At 39.9% G+C, this 16,368-nt stretch overlaps 1 protein-coding gene across 2 annotated transcripts in view; it reads left to right on the top strand.

Moving 5' to 3' along the window:
- The window catches only part of cd36 (CD36 molecule (thrombospondin receptor)), a 31,299-nt gene extending 16,571 nt beyond the window's left edge, over positions 1-14,728 (top strand). For both annotated transcript variants that reach the window (XM_055653102.1, XM_055653101.1), the window contains exons 5-13: positions 196-287; positions 1,612-1,661; positions 2,930-2,999; positions 5,270-5,457; positions 6,815-6,933; positions 7,516-7,589; positions 9,327-9,381; positions 12,059-12,229; positions 13,216-14,728. In XM_055653102.1, coding sequence (XP_055509077.1) covers positions 196-287; positions 1,612-1,661; positions 2,930-2,999; positions 5,270-5,457; positions 6,815-6,933; positions 7,516-7,589; positions 9,327-9,381; positions 12,059-12,229; positions 13,216-13,248 — 852 coding nt within the window. In that variant the 3' untranslated portion in view covers positions 13,249-14,728. The remainder of the gene's footprint in view (positions 1-195; positions 288-1,611; positions 1,662-2,929; positions 3,000-5,269; positions 5,458-6,814; positions 6,934-7,515; positions 7,590-9,326; positions 9,382-12,058; positions 12,230-13,215) is intronic.
- The last annotated feature ends 1,640 nt before the right edge of the window (positions 14,729-16,368 follow it).

Genomic DNA, 16,368 nt, shown 5'->3' with positions numbered 1-16,368 from the left:
TCTCTGGTGCTGTAAGGCAGCAACTCTACTGCTGAGCCACTGTGCCACCCCCAAAATGATCAACAAGTGAGGGCAATGAGCAGAATTAGTTTATTTGTCTTAAAACTGTTTTAGTCTGACAATCCTTTGTGTCTTTTGGACTATTGCTGTAACTTGTTATGATTCAGTTAGGATGTTACTTGTCTGTGCCTCTAGTACAACGGAACAGCAGATGGATACTATAACGTGTTCACTGGCAAAGACGACATTAACAACGTTGGCATCATTGACCGCTGGAGAAATGAGAAGTAAGAGTGGATTGTGATTACATTTAATCTTTTTACATGGTCTATGCACTTTCCGCTCGAAATAAAGTAACTTGCGTGTTCATGCTGTCTGTGCACCTGTGCCAAAATACGACATTTCCAAAGTGTTTCTAATCACACAATAGAGAAACTAACTAAGGGTTCTCTGTTACCTCTGTTTCCTTCATTAACTTAAATATTTACAACCATTTGATTTTATTGTTCAGTGTAATTGCATAAATGCCTTGAGAAGAATTCTCAGATTAGTGTCTTGAATGAAACCTATTCTTTGGTTTCATCAATCCCTTCCATGAGAAGGTCTGAAGTGGACATACAGTATGTATAGATATTCAATACCATTCACAATTCTGCACTTGAAGAGGTCCATGATCTAGACGACATTCAAACATGGACTGCAAAATCTACAAGCCATATTTGAAATAGAAGACCACCTCAAAAACATCGAAACATCTATAATTGATATTCAATGACATTACTAACATAGAATATTCTTCTATCATCGTTCTGGGGGTTTCAATTGTCCAGAAACCTAATTAAACTTACTACCTAAATACTGTGCCTATAAACGCTCATCAGACATTATGACAAGAGACCCACCTGCTGACGCCACAGAGCCTTTTCAAAAATCAACAAGGCACAAATACAGAACAAAATATTTTCCACTTTCCTGGAGAGGTGGAATTCTTAACAACGCTCAAGATACTCATCAATATCCAGGACAAAGCATTCCACTTGGTTAGTGGCCTAAAGCATTCCCATCCATTCACTTCACCACCAGTGTTGCATGTTCACAGTGTACAGTGATTACAAAATGCATTGCACTTTACTTATCTAGATGACTCCAACCACATCTGCCCCAAACCTATAAATTTTACCTCCAAGAAAGTTAAGGATCCAAGGGAATGCCACTATCTACCGATCCCACTCTCATCCTGACTTGGAAATAAAACACTATTCCTTTATCACTGATGGATCCAATTTCTAGAATTTACTACATGAGAGGGCTTTCATAAGAAAAGACTAGTTTTCAAGAAGGTAGCTCACCACTGCCTTCTTGAGGACAATTAAGAATGGGTAATAAATGCCAGTAATACCAGCAATAGACAGATCCCAAAAAATCAATAAAATATTCCATAATTAAATAGTGTAGGGAGCATACTTCTAATTATAGTGACTAATGGGACATGCATCATTTTCCATCTGTCAATGGTATTGTAACAAAGTAAAATATGCCATAATCTTTAACTTGATCATTTTAGTTTCTGAGGTTCTGAGATTCTGAGGTTTATAATATTATCTATTTTAGGAAGCTACCCTTTTGGAATGACTCTTACTGTGATATGATCAATGGCACAGGTAAGTTTGATATCAATCCAACTATCAACACCCAAATAGTCACAGAACTGCTGGAATCTTGAATAAGAACAAAAGTGAGAACTTAGTTCTCTGAAGGTTGACAAAAATGCTGGAGAAACTCAGCGGGTGAGGCAGCATCTATGGAGCGAAGGAATAGGTGCTATTTCGGGTCGAGACCCTTCTTCAGACTCAGTTCTCTAAGATTAGTTTAGTTTAGTTTATTATTGTCACGTGATACAGTGAAAAGCTTTTTGGATGCGTGCTATCTCATCAGCAAAAAGACTATACGTGATTACAATTAAGCCATCCACAGTGTACAGATACAGTGGATGGCTTGATTGTATATTATAGATATATGAGAAAACTTGCAGAAGAACTGGCCATAGGTAGACACAAAATGCTGGAGTAACTCAGTGGGACAGGCAGCATCTCTGGAGAGAAGGAATGGGTGGTGTTTCAGGCCGTTTCAGGCCAAGACCCTTCTTCCCAGGTACACTCAGCATGGACATTATGAAACAGAAAAAGTGAGTTATCTGAAATAGCTGAATTTGTTATGGTGTTCAGATATTTGTCACCTGCCTGGACAAGTGCAGTTCTTCAAGCTTACATTACACCTCATTGGGTCAGAGTGGGAGTGACTGAATGAAGGTGACATGCAAAGAGATCACTGAATATGCGTTTGGTTTCACCAGTCTAGAGAAGATTATGTCATAAGCATTGAATGCATTAGATGGAAAGAGTGCAAGTGAATTGCAGCCTCATTGCTGCTATTTTGTAGAACCTTCACAAAAGGTTAGGTTTTGCTTATATTTGGTTAGTGAATAGATATAAAGGTGAGATAAGGTGAGAAAAAGTAAGGATCTATTTGACTTACAACTCATAGTCAATTAACCAGTAATATCAGTAAAACCAGTCATAGCCTCAGAATTAAAGGATGTTATTTTCGGAAGGAGATGTGGAGAAATGTCTTTAGACAGAAGGTGGTAAATCTGTGGAATTCTTTGCCACAGAAGACTGTGGAGGCAAAGAGTGGATATAGATAGATTCTTGATTAGTACAGGTGTCAAAAGTTATGGGGAGAAGGCAGGAGAATGGGGTTAGGAGGGAGAGGTAGATCGGCCATCATTGAATGGTGTACTTGATGGGCCAAATGGCCTAATTCTACCATGACATGATTTTATGATCTACAAAACGTTGAAAGTATTACTGTGTGGTGAATGACTGTAATTTTCACATGTAATGTATAGTATCTTCACATCTATCAACAGATGGAAGCTCATTTCCACCATTTCTTCACAATGAAAATAAAGTGTTTTTTTTCTCCTCTGACATTTGCAGGTAATGGTTTTATGATTCATCATAAGTTCTCCACAAGTTTTAATAGTTTAATAACTTTGTAAATGCACATTTAACAATGGTAAAAACCAGCAATGCAATACCAGAAACACAAGTTCAACATTTTTTTGTTATTATATCTATCCACAAACACTAAAAAATAACTAATTCCATCTATACTTCTTACCAGAAACAGTTAGACCAAGATTGATGTATTACATTACAAAAAAAATGATTTGGATGATTTGTAAAATGTATGCAAATAATGGGAATGGATGTAGTTATATTTACATGGGATTACATTGCATGAAACTCTCTTTTTCAGTGTTATGTAATTGAAAATCTATCTTTGTCAGGAGATAAACGAAATAACAACCATTTCCAGGTCATCATTCAGAAAATTCATCCTGGCATTCCCTGCCAGAAGTCACCCTCAAGACCCTAATGTAATGCCTGTGTTCATAAGTTACAGGAGCAGAATTAGGCTATTCGACCCATCAAGTCTACTCCACCATTTAATCCTGGCCTATCTATCTTTCCCTCTCAACCCTATTTGTCTGCTTTCTCCCCATAACCCCTAACACACTTCCTAATCAAGAATCTGAAAAATCTCCGCCTTAAAAAGATATGTTCACGTTAGAGTTATGGTCACATTAGTGCATTTCACAGGAACGGAGCAAATTATCCTGTCACATGGTACTCGCAGGATAACTGTTCTTCATGGCACAGTGCAAAACTGAGCGGTTTACTCACATCTTCAGCCATGGACCTCCAAAGTACATCCATACTTACATTGTGGGAACGGCTTGTTGCGGGCAATGTCACACACACACTCCTTGACTAAGCCGTCAATTACAAGATCAAGCCAAGAAAGCTGTCTATACATGTTTTAATCCTCGCCTTGTCATGGCAAATACGATTCCTGCCAGTTTCTGTCAGGATGTCTGCACTTGGGCTTTTATCCCGAGAGAAATTCAATGGCCTTTAAATCTCTCCTTCGTTCAGCTTCCTGTTTGGAATTCCTCAGTATTATATGAAGACATGTTGGAGGTGGGAGGGTCTGCTACTGCTGGGAAACTAGGGCAAATGTTGAGTGTATCTTACTGCTGCCACAGTCTGGGTTTTGGCGTTATTTGTTAAGGCATTAGTGAGATTTTATTCCACATAACATGATTCCATCTCCACATTTTCGGGGGAACAGCCTGAAGGTGGAGTTTGATGCAGGTGGGTGACTGCACAAGGTCAGTAAGAGCAGAGCCTTTACTAATAGCACTGTGAACGAGCTGTTGGATGGCAGGGGAGACCTTTGTGACCTGGAATTCACTGCCTCAAAGTGGGACAAAACCAAAGGTTTTCTAAAGGGAACTGAGTAGACACACAAAAGAGCAAACATTGTGGGGTTAACTACTACAGGGATTGACTGGCTTGCTTTGATAGAGAATTAGAATGGGCGTTGGTGAAATGGCTCCTCATTCTGTAATGATTCTACAGTTCCAATTTGTTTCTGGACACAAGGTTACGATAGTGCTGTGCGCAATGGCCTTACAAACCAGACTCCTTTCTATTGACTCCATCTATACTTCACGCTGCCTCTGCAAGGCCACCAGCATAATCAAAGTCCAGTCTCACCCCGGTCTATCCCACTTCTTCCCTCTCCCATCAGGCAGGAGATTCAGTAGTTTGAAAACACATACCTCCAGATTCAGGAACAGTTTCTTCCTAGCTGTTATCAGGCAACTAAACAGTCCTCTCAGGAGCTAGTGTATGGTCCTGATTCCTCATCCATCTCATTGGAGACCTGTGAACTTTCTTTAATTATGCCTTTTCAGACTTAATAAGTGCATTATCCTGCACAAATGTTGGACCCTTTATCCTTTAGCTTTGCACTGTAGATGGCTTGGTTGTGTTCAGGTATCGTCTTTTGTTTTACTGGATAGCATGGAAAAAAAGCTTTTCACTGTACCTGTGACAATAATGAATGAAATTCAACTAAGCAAAACCATGTGCAATGGTTATTTTGGTGATCTGGAGCTGACTGCTCAACCCATTCATATTTGCGCTAATCTCATCCTTCTGATCCCGTGCCCAAATCCATGCACTGCTCCTGGGTAGAACTCCCCCCTCACAAGTACTAACCACATGTGGCAGGAATATTGTAAAGTTGGTGTGCAGTGCCACATGTTCAGACGAGATATCGAGAATGCTATAAGTGCATGCATCATGCTGAGATGAACTGATGAAAAAACCCTCAATCTTTTCTACTGATTCCACAGATCCATCTATGCTGAATATGAACAAAAGATATCAGTGAATGGCATTCCTGTTCACCGTTTTGTTATTCCTCCTGAGGCTCTTGCATCCTATGTGGAGAATCCTGACAATCATTGTTATTGCAAAGACCCGACGATTTCACACAACTGTACCTTCAAAGGAATCCTGGGGATTAGTGCCTGCAAAGAGAGTAAGTATTGGCCATATGAACTTGTGAGCATGCTGCTGAGGAGCAAGAGTAGGCCGGTCAGCTTTGCCCTTGAATAAGATCTTAGGTGATCTGATTGTGACCTTAACTACATGTAGACAGGAATGTGCTTCTCACAGTAACCTCTCAGCCCCATGCAAATCAAATGTTTATTTAGCCGCCCTAAAAAATATTTTCAGACTCAGTTTCCACTGCTCTTTGAAGAGACAAAAGCCTATGAGAAAAATAATTAATCTCAAATATCGTTTTAAACGGACGACCCCTTGTTTTTCAGCAGGTCCAGGATTTGCAAGAAAAAGAAACCTCTCAGCAATCAGCAATCCACCTTGTCAAGGTCCTTCATAATCTCATATGTTTCAACTAAATCTCCTATCAGCCTTCTAAATCACAGCAGAAACAAGCCTAGTCTGTCCAATCCTTTTGTATAGGGCAGTCGCTCACCTCAGGTGTTAGTCTTTTCTGAACTGTTCCTGGTGCACTGCCATCCTTCCTTAAATCAGGGAAATAATACAGTGTACAGCTCTCCAACTGAAGCCTGTGTCTCAACCCTAAACATCAACTATCCATGTTCTATAAAGATGTTGCCTGAGCTGATGTTACTCCAGCACTTTGTGTTCTTTTGAGTATAAAACAGCATCAGCAGTTTTTTTGTTTCTACTCTACATCTATGATCTTACCAATGGAGGCTTATAAATGGAAGAAAACAGCATTTAGTATTATGTCACTGGCCCATATATATCCTGGCCAAATATGATCGCTTAACTAAATGTTACGCACCAAGTTAGACAAAAATGCCGGAGAAACTAAGCGGGTGAGGCAGCCTTGTTTGTAATGGGTTGTCAAAGGTTACAGGGACAAAGCAGGAGAATGGGGTTGAGAGGGAAAAACAGTGGCTATGATTGAATGGTGGAGTGGACTTGATGGGCTGAATGGCCTAAATCTGCTCCTTTGTCTTATGGTCTGATGGCTATACTGTAATGAAGATAGAGAAACAGACAAAAGAATGGGAAAATTCAGGTGCAGTCAGTGAAGGCGGTAAAGTTATGATTTTTCCATTTTGGAATTACTACGGAAAAAGGAAGAAACATCATAAGAGAAAGATGTCTGAGGTTTTTAATATGGGTTCTCAAAGAATCGATTGTATTTGGTCTGGAGAATGAATGGTTGGTATGTGATGAATGGGGATGCTCATTTCTGTTTTTTTTCTGGTCTTTATGCAAATTCAAGTTTCGTTGATTTGGCATTTTCCTGCTTCAGTATTGGCAGATGAAATGTGACATATTGTAACCTGTGAAATACTCCCTGCACATTTAGGTGTAATGGTATGTTTACATTTTAGGTAAACCAATTTATATTTCACTTCCTCACTTCCTGTATGCCAGTGATGAAATTGTGAACTCATTTAATGGCATGAGGCCCAACAAGGAAGAACATGAAACCTTCCTTGACGTGGAACCTGTAAGTGGTAATTTTTTTTCTTGAAAGCCTTTTATCTATGGTACGGACGCGGAGCAGTAGAGTTGCTGCCTTACAGCGCCAGAGACCCAGGTCCGGTCCTGACTATGGATGCTGTCTACACGAAATTTGTACGATCCCCCCCGTGACCTGCTTAGATTTTTTGCAGGAGCTCTGGTTTCCTCCCACATTCCAAAGACATACAGCATTTGTAGGCTAATTGGCTTTGGTAAAAATTGTAAATTGTGCCCAGTGTGTACGATCATGTTAGTGTGCGGGGATCACTGGTCGGCACAGACTCGGTGGGCCGAAGGGCCTGTTTGTACGCTGTTTCTCTAAACAAAACTAAAACTATTATATTTCAAGTCTGAAAGAATAAATAAATAGCAATGGGCATTTCATAACTCAGAAAAATCTGAGGGAGCAATAGCTGAACTTTGACACTATACAATGATGGGAAACCCTGTCAATTCCATAAATTCCCAAACTGGGCTGGTTTACCTGTTTAACATTGTGTTCAACTGCCAATATTTAATACATCAATACTTTCTTCATGAAGCTTTTCTATGTTCTTTATCATTGCAGGTTACTGGATTTACCTTGAGAATTGCAAAACGTATCCAAATCAACTTAATGTTTAAACCTTCAGAGAAAATTGAGTACGTTTGATTTACTCAAACATGCATATATAAGCAGAACCATCGTGTTAAAGAAAATAAGTGTTTGTCTGGATTTCTACTTGCCTAAAATAACTCAGGCAAATTCAAATAACTTAGAAATAGTTACTACATTCTATGCTGATATTACTGCTAGAGGTAGGCACAAAAAGCTGGAGTAACCCAGTGGGACAGGCAGCATATCTGGAGACAAGAAATGGGTGACGTTTTGGGTTGAGACCCTTCAGTCTGAAGACCCGAAACGTCACTCATTCCTTCTCTCCAGAGATGCTGCCTGTCCCGCTGAGTTACTCCAGCTTTTTGTGCCTATCTTTAGTTTAAACCAGCATCTGCAGTTCCTTCTTACACATTACTTCTTGAAGGCAGAAGCAAACAATTCAAAGAACTATAGAAAGAAATATTGCATGTGGTGTGAAAAGCTTGGCGGGTCTTTGTTGTGAGAAGCGGGGAGGTGAAGAAGGTAAGAGCATTGTGTGGGACATCGGTGTGCCAAGGCAGATAGAAACATAGAAAGTAGGTGCCGGAGTAGGCCATTCGGCCCTTCGAGCCAGCACCACCATTCAATATGATCATGGCTGATCGTCCAGAATCAGTAGCCTGATACTACTTTTTTCCCATATCCTTTAATTTCATTAGCCTGAAGAGCTATATCTAACTCTCTCTTGAAAACATCCAATGAATTGGCCTCCACTGCCTTCTGTGGCAGAGAATTCCACAGATTCACAACTCTCTGGATGAAAAGGTTTTTCTTCATCTTAATCCTAAATGGCCTACCCCTTATTCTTAAATTGTGACCCCCTGGTTCTGGACTCCACCAACATCGGGATCATTTTATCTGCATCTAGCCTGTCCAATCTCTTAAGAATTTTTCATGTTTCTATAAGATCCCCTCTCATCCTAAATTCCAGTGAATATACTGGAAGGCCAATTTATCCATTCTTTATCTCCCAATAAATGGGGTGAAAGGGCATTGTGTACACAAAGGGCAGAATAAGCAAAATGCTGAGTTTAGAAGGGGGCAAGAGGAGAATATAAAGAGAAGGAGGGCCCCGGACTATAAAGAGATTTAAATACAAGACTGGAATCATTAAGCTAAGACTCTGTGGGTCCCCAAACTAAGGAAATCAGTGGAATGTGGTTAATGGATGATTAGGTACAGGCAACAGGGTACTGGATGAATTAAGGTTTACAGAGCATAGTGATGGAAGCGTGGGTAGCAGATTATTAGGATTAATTCAAAATACCTCCAAATCATTTAAAGACACAGATGGCTTAAAGCGCAGCATTTAGTTCAGTGGCCTCAGAAAACTTGGGATTGTTCCTGACCTCGAGTGCTGCCTGGGTGGAATTTGTACAATCTTTCTGTGACTGTATGGGGTTCTGATTGGTGCTATGGTTTTTTATCAGACATCCAAAAGATGTGCGATCTGTTAATTTTCTGTTGTAAATTGTCCAGTAGTGTTGGGGAATGGTAAAAAATAATTAAAACGGAAGTTGATGGGCCTGTATTACATGGCTACAGAGAAGAAGAGAGAGAGGGAATGGGACTGATTGGATTCCTCCCAAAGGGGCTGGTACAGACTCAATGGGCTGAATGTCCTCCTGTGTGTAGTAAGTAAGGCTAATGTGTATTTCCAAATTTTTGTGTGTCCTGCCACAAATTCATTGTTACAGACGTTAAACATTTCAAAGTGTTCACACAATTTCTTTCTTTTGTAGAATATTACGTAATATTAAGGAGCCAACATATTTTCCACTGCTCTGGCTTAATGAGGTAGGAGGTTGTTTCTACACTATGGTTCACAATGAACAACACTTTGGTAGAGAAATAAAATAATATTGATTCAATGTTATTCTCGCAATAGAGTGGTATCTAAACTCAGTGGTATTAACCAGACCAAACCAAACAAGCTTACTTTAATGTGTAGGTCATGGAGCTAGAGAGCAGGAGGAATCATAGAGGGGGAGCAGCGAGAGAGAAAGAAGGCTCTCGACCCGAAACGTCACCCATTCCTTCTATCCAGAGATGCTGCCTCTCCCGCTGAGTTACTCCAGCATTTTGTGTCTATCTTAAGCTTACTTTAATAATGTACAATTACTTGCAGCAGAGATTTACACAGTTTGAAATATAAAATATCTGAGGAATCGTTGCAAACAGGATAATTCTGCTCCCTTGCCATTTCCCCAGCAAATCTTTTCATTTCGGCTACATAACCACTGTGTTTTGACTGCACAATACAATCTGCCTGCATTATCACTGCACACCATACATCCCAGGTATAAATCATTGCTAATCTCATCTGATACAACGAGCTTCAATGGAATGAAATGTGTAGCCAAGTGGAAATGTTTAAACTAGCAAGATGATTGGTTAGCTAATGATACAGAAGTGGAGATGTGATTGTTAAAAGGTTATTCAAGGTGATAAATTAAAATGATGGTAAGGAATTCAGAGAACAATCAAAATAAGTAATATGAATCTAGCTTTTATCTATCGCTAGTATTATTGCCAGTTAAGGTTATCCAGAGACCATCCAGATATTAGAATCACATATGTAATAAATAAAGCAATGTCAGGTTCAATCTAACAATCACTGCTTGTGTACTACAAAGATTAGAAGAACAATGTTTAATTAATGCATCTATTGATTCATGACACATTACTGGTAGTGAACGAGATGGGTTTTCAAACATTTCAGTCTTTTTGTGGGCATCATGACTGGTATTATTAGCCTTTTATTTTCAATTCCAGATATATTTATTTATTTAAAGCCATAGAGTGGAAACAGGCCCTTCAGCCCAACTTGCCCACACCGGCCAACAATGTCCCAACTACACTAGTCCCACGTGCCTACGCTTAGTCAATATCCCTCCAAACCTGTCCTATCCATGTACCTATCTAACTGTCTCTTAAATTATGGGATACTCCCAGCCTCAACTACCTCCTCTGGCAGCTTGTTCCATACACCCACCACCCTTTGTGTGAAAAAGTTACCTGGATCCCTATTAAATCTTTTCTCCTTCACCTTGAACCTATGCCCGCTGGTCCTCGATTCCTCTACTCTGGGCAAGAGACTCTGTGCATCTACCCGATCTGTTTCTCTCGTGATTCTGTACATCTTTATAAGATCTCCCTCATCCTCCTGTGCTCCATGGAATAGACCCAGCCTACTTAACAGCTCCCTCTAGTTTACACTCTAGTGTGAGCAACATTCTCGTAAATCTTTTCTGAACCCTTTCAAGCTTGACAATATCTTTCCGAAAACATGGTGCCCAGAACTGAACACAATATTCTAAATGTGGTCTCACCAACATCTTATACAACTGACCGATGAAGGCCAAAATGCCAAAATGCCTTTTTGACCACCTTATCTACCTGTGACGCGACTTCAAGGAACCATGCACCTGTACTCCAAGATCCTTCTGCTCTACAACACTCCCCAGAGACCTACCATTTACTGTGTAGGTCCTGCCCTTGTTCGACGTCCCAAAATGCAACACCTCACTCTTCTCTATACTAAATTCCATCAACCATTCCTCTGCCCACCTGGCCAATTGATCCAGATCCTGCTGCAATCTTTCACAACCATCACTATCTGCAAAACCACTCACTTTTGTATCATCAGCAAACTTGCTAATCTTGCCCTGTATGTTCTCATCCAAATCATTGATGTAGATGGCAAATAGTAATGGGCCCAGCACCGAACCCTGAGGTACACCACTAATCACAGGCCTCCAGTCCGAGAAGCAACCTTCCACCATCACCCTCTGCTTCCTTCCATGGAGCCAATTTGCTATCCATTCAGCTATCTCCTTGGATCCCATGCGATCTAACCTTCCAGAGCAGCCTACCATGCGGAACCTTGAATTTAAATTCTTCAGATGCCATGGTGGGATATAGGTTCATGTCTCTAGGTCCATGGTCTAAGCCTCAGCAACAATCCAGCAACAAGCATGAAATCAATATCAGATTGTGCTGCACTGTTGCAATTTGCATGAGTAGTTGGTATTTTCTCACAGTTGCTCGAAGCTGCTTTGGTTTGTAAATATCATTTATAAAAATGATTAAGTAAGTAAGGAGACATCTTGGTACATTTCTAAAGTCAGTAACGAACAGGTGATAATCAACTGAATTTATTAATGGAGAATTAAATGTTACCTGTCACAGTTTAGACTGATAATAAGAATGTTTTATATAGTTTTAATAAACACACCAAGAACTCAGAATTGCCTAATAATTGATTACGGAACAAAGGCTGGTAGACGGGGAATAGTTGAAGAATTATGATGTAATTGAATGATGGAATAGGGTCTAAATTTCTTACTCTTATTGAACAGTTCTAATGGAACTGTAGAATTGGTAAATTGTAGAATAAGCTGGAATTTTAGCCTTTACTGATGGCCTACTTGTCGAAATATGCAATATAAATTCTGACCTCTTTCAATCCTAGACAGCTACTGTTGATGACGAAACTGCAAAGTTGTTCAAGGAATCATTGATAGACCCCACGACAGCACTTGGAATCTCTCAGCTAACCTTGATGTGCTTAGGAGGTCTGCTTCTTATTCCGTGTGCAATTGGTCTTTGTATTTCTCTTTGTATGACTTCAAGGCCCAAAAAAGTAAGTATAAAAATAATTTATACAACCCTTATCACTGTGATCTTGGTCTATTTAAAAGCTGGTAGGAATGTGTTTCACCAAACACTTGTGCTCGGTCAGCCATGGCCTGCTGGATCCTCAGATTTCTCATTCCCACACTGACCTTTCTGTCCTGAGCCTTCTTCATTGCCAGAGTGAGGGCACAATCAATCTGGAGGAACAACACCTCATATTCCACATGGGTAGCTTACAATCCAACAGTCTGAACATTCTCCAACAAAACCTCTCCTCTCCCCACCTTCTCCCTCCCCTATATGCTGTGCTCAACACGGACTCAAACCTATTCCATCTCTCTCCCTCCCCCTCCCCCTCCCCTTCCACCTACACTCCTTGTTCTAGCTTCATAATTTGTAACTCTTCAATCCTTTCGTTTTACACATTCTGTCCTTTCATGTCTGGTCTCTGTTCTACCATCTGTCTATTGAAACCCCCTCACCGGTATCAACCTCATCAAAGCTAAATCCCACAAGGTGAATGAGGATGTATCATCCATAACTACAAAACAAGCATATTGTGCATGAATGGTTTTCCTGCTTTCCTGATGTAAGGTTAAAAGTCAGTTATAAAGTAGATTGACCATCATGATCAATGCTGCTCCATCATGCCACACTGGATGGGAGGAATAAAGTATGTTCGACCTAGGAAGATCAAGGGAAACGTAGGTTGAAAAAGAGTATTGGTAGCATGCAAATGGTATCCATTTCAATGCAAGTAATCTAGGAAATTATGCTAGGACATAGCTACATGTATTGTCATTCCTCTGACTGGTTAGCACGCAACAAGACTTTTTCACTGTACCTCGGTACATGTGACAATTAACTAAACTCAACACAAGATGAGAACATTGTCGCTGATTAATGGGATGAACTCGCATAGTAGATGGTTGTTTAAACCTCTTGTTTGGTTCAGATCACCATAATAATGATTTCCTTTCCTTGTTTGAACAGGCGGAGAGCTACAAAAATGAAAACGCGCACTAAAGTAATCCAATGGGTCAGGCAGCATCTCTGGAGAACAGGATAGGTGATGTTTTGGGTCGGAAACATCTTCAGGGTGAATTTGTTTGAATAGATAACCATGAAGAAGAGCAGAATGTAATATTTTAACGCTGCTTGAAATTGAATAACCACTGTGCTTCTAATTTGATTTTATATAAAATGATCAATTTGCTGAAATAATTGGCAGATTTTAATATTGGTAATATTAAAAACAGTTGGTAATATTTTGTGATCTTTGTCTAATGTTGGTGTTGCATATAATGGTCTTTGTTCAACAATAAAAATAGAGGAGGTGAGGAGGCTTTTCAGAGGACAAAAAAGCCAGAAATCTCCAGGACCTGACAATGCTTCCCCCTCTACTCTTAAGCTCTGTGCCAAACTGCCAAACCAGATTTTTAACCAGTCCCTGCAAACATGTACTGTCCCTGCCTGCTTCAAAGCCTCTACTTTTGTCCCTGTATCCAAAAAGGCAAGGATTACTTGTCTTTATGATTACATGACTTAATGACTTAATGTCGCATTGACCTCTGTAGTCATGAAGACACTCGAAAGGCTTGTGCTGGCCAAGCTGAAAAATATCACAAACTCCCTGCTGGACTCTCTGCAGTTTGCATATCGGGCCAATAGATATGTGGATGATGCAGTCAACCTGTGCCTGCATTTGATATATCTTTCTAGATTAAATCAGCTTGATTTAATATTACTTGTTTTATAATGTTAGAAATACCATCAGGGTGATTTACATTGAGATTTGAATAAATTCACTTGATAAGATATTTGGATGCATCTTGGAGATTTTTGATTGAATGTTAAAAAATAATAAAGGGATAAAATTGATGCCAGTGCAAGCTTCCTCCAAGAATGTCAACTGCACACACATTAATCTTCAATGATAGTTTAAAATAATCATTATCAGATCAGATTTCCATAATATATCCCGGGGAATCAGATATGAAGATAACTTATTTCTAAACTTTATGCCAGATTACCAACATTGCTAATTTAACCCGTTTATATTGACTGAATATATTGCCAATGTACTTTCAAAGTTAGGCTGATCTGAAACCAGTTGTCTAACACCATTATTGACGAACATTGTCCTTTGGAAGCAGTGCCCAATGTACTGCTGGTACTGTATGCACTTTAAGTACCCGTGACCAAACATACATTTCAAAGTCTAGGGTCTTTACTTTATCCCATGGCTTTATGTTTGGAATAATTATTTGTGTTCTGGAGAGAGAGAACGAATGGTGTCACTTTGTGAGGGAAACAATCCATTGTTCTAATGATATTACAATTATAATATATTAACTTTTTGCAATGGTACACTGGTTTAATTTAGCCTTCTAACTTTGATTACATTACCAAAGGCATTGCATTTGAGTCAGTATTATAGCTTGTACATTAATCATGTTGTAATATTGCAGAATAAAATACTCCCTTGAGATGTTTTACATTTGAATTGAATAATTTTCATCTTGAAAGTTGATTTAATGACATAGATTGTGTTGTGTCATGACTTCCTTCAGAAGATGGCCAGCTCAATTGAAGCTTTTGTGTGGTATTTACACTGGTTCCTTAAGATTATCATCAAGACTGAAGCTGGTCTTTCTTCCCAGATGTGGGGGGTATGGGAATAATATTATAATCATTGTTATAGGGCTGGAAGGCTGATGCAATCTGTGTGCTGCATGGCAAGACAAATTTCACTACACCAATTGGTGTAGGTGACAATAAATGTCCTTTGTCCTTTGTCAATTATTATCTATTGCCTATTACATAGAATTATATGAAATTATGAGAGGCATAGATAGGATATCTGATCTGATAATATTGTTTACCAGGCTTTCAGATAGGTAAGGAACAGATGGATATGTAAGCAATGGATGGAAATGGATCAGGTTCCGGCAGAGGGAGATTAGTTTAACTTGTTAATTAATATGTTTTGCATGGGCAGTATGAGTCCAAGGGCCTGTTCCTGTGGTGTACTGTTCCATGTAATTCCATGTACTGTAATTAGTCTTTGCCTGACACAGGGAACCTGTCCTTAACTGGAGGCTGAAGACCCGTTGTAAAACTATTTAATATCTTAAAAGCCCTGTCCCACTGTACGAGTTCATTCAAAGAGTTCAAAGAGTTCTCCCGAGTTTGCCCTGATTCGAACTCGGAGATTTACAGTAATGGCCTCTCGTCAGTGCTCGGGGCTCTCATGGACATTTTTCAACATGTTGAAAAATCTTCACGAGTCTTCCTGAGCTTACTGCATTTCCTGAGTACCTGCCGTTAGCGTTACGAGCCGCTAAGAGACGTCCCCGAGCTCCGACGTATCCGCTACGTTCATTCTACGTGCTTACCACGAGTTTGATTTTTTTTTTTAACTCGGGAGAGCACTTGAATGAACTCGTAGGGACAGGGACATAACTTGGCTTTCATCTTCTTTCAGGTAGATTCTCCAGTGTGGATTTCTTATGATTATTCCTGCCACCTCTTCCCTGCAATCCCTCAGACGTCTCCAGCGATCATTTCCCGAAACAACTTCCCCTAACGCTCCCCCCAACCAATGCCCATATTGTCCCCCTGACAACTTCCAGCCTAAATTATACCCAGTCCCCTTCCTAGTCAACACGATTAACTCAACAACTAATGCCACACTTACTCATCTCTCAACGGCAACCATTTCTTCCACACAAGCCATTTCTTCAACTTGTTAAGATCATTTGGTTACATTACTATCCAGTCTGCTAACTGCTTACGTGATTAGCTGCACATCCTCCCCCTTCTATGCAGTGTAGCCCTTCTGCTCTGGCAATGGAGGGAATGAATGTTCCATGTGTTGATGGATGCAAATTTAGTGGGCAGCTTTGTACTGGATGGTGTTAAGTTTTATGAATGCTCATGCATTCGCCCAAGCAAGTGAAGAGCATTGCAGTACCAGCCATCAGGGAACATTGTGGCAAATATCAATGTAGTTATGGTGTAGAAACAGACAGATCTGGTAAGAACAGACTTTCTTGCCTGCAGTCAATTAATGAACTGCTGGGCGTTTTAGAACAACCCGAGCAACTCACTGCAAGTTCTTAGTGGTTCCAGATTTAGCTCCTT

This window comes from Leucoraja erinacea, chromosome 22 (assembly GCF_028641065.1).
Source record: "Leucoraja erinacea ecotype New England chromosome 22, Leri_hhj_1, whole genome shotgun sequence".
In the NCBI taxonomy this organism is placed as follows: domain Eukaryota; kingdom Metazoa; phylum Chordata; class Chondrichthyes; order Rajiformes; family Rajidae; genus Leucoraja; species Leucoraja erinaceus.
This window is presented reverse-complemented; position numbering and strand designations above follow the sequence as displayed.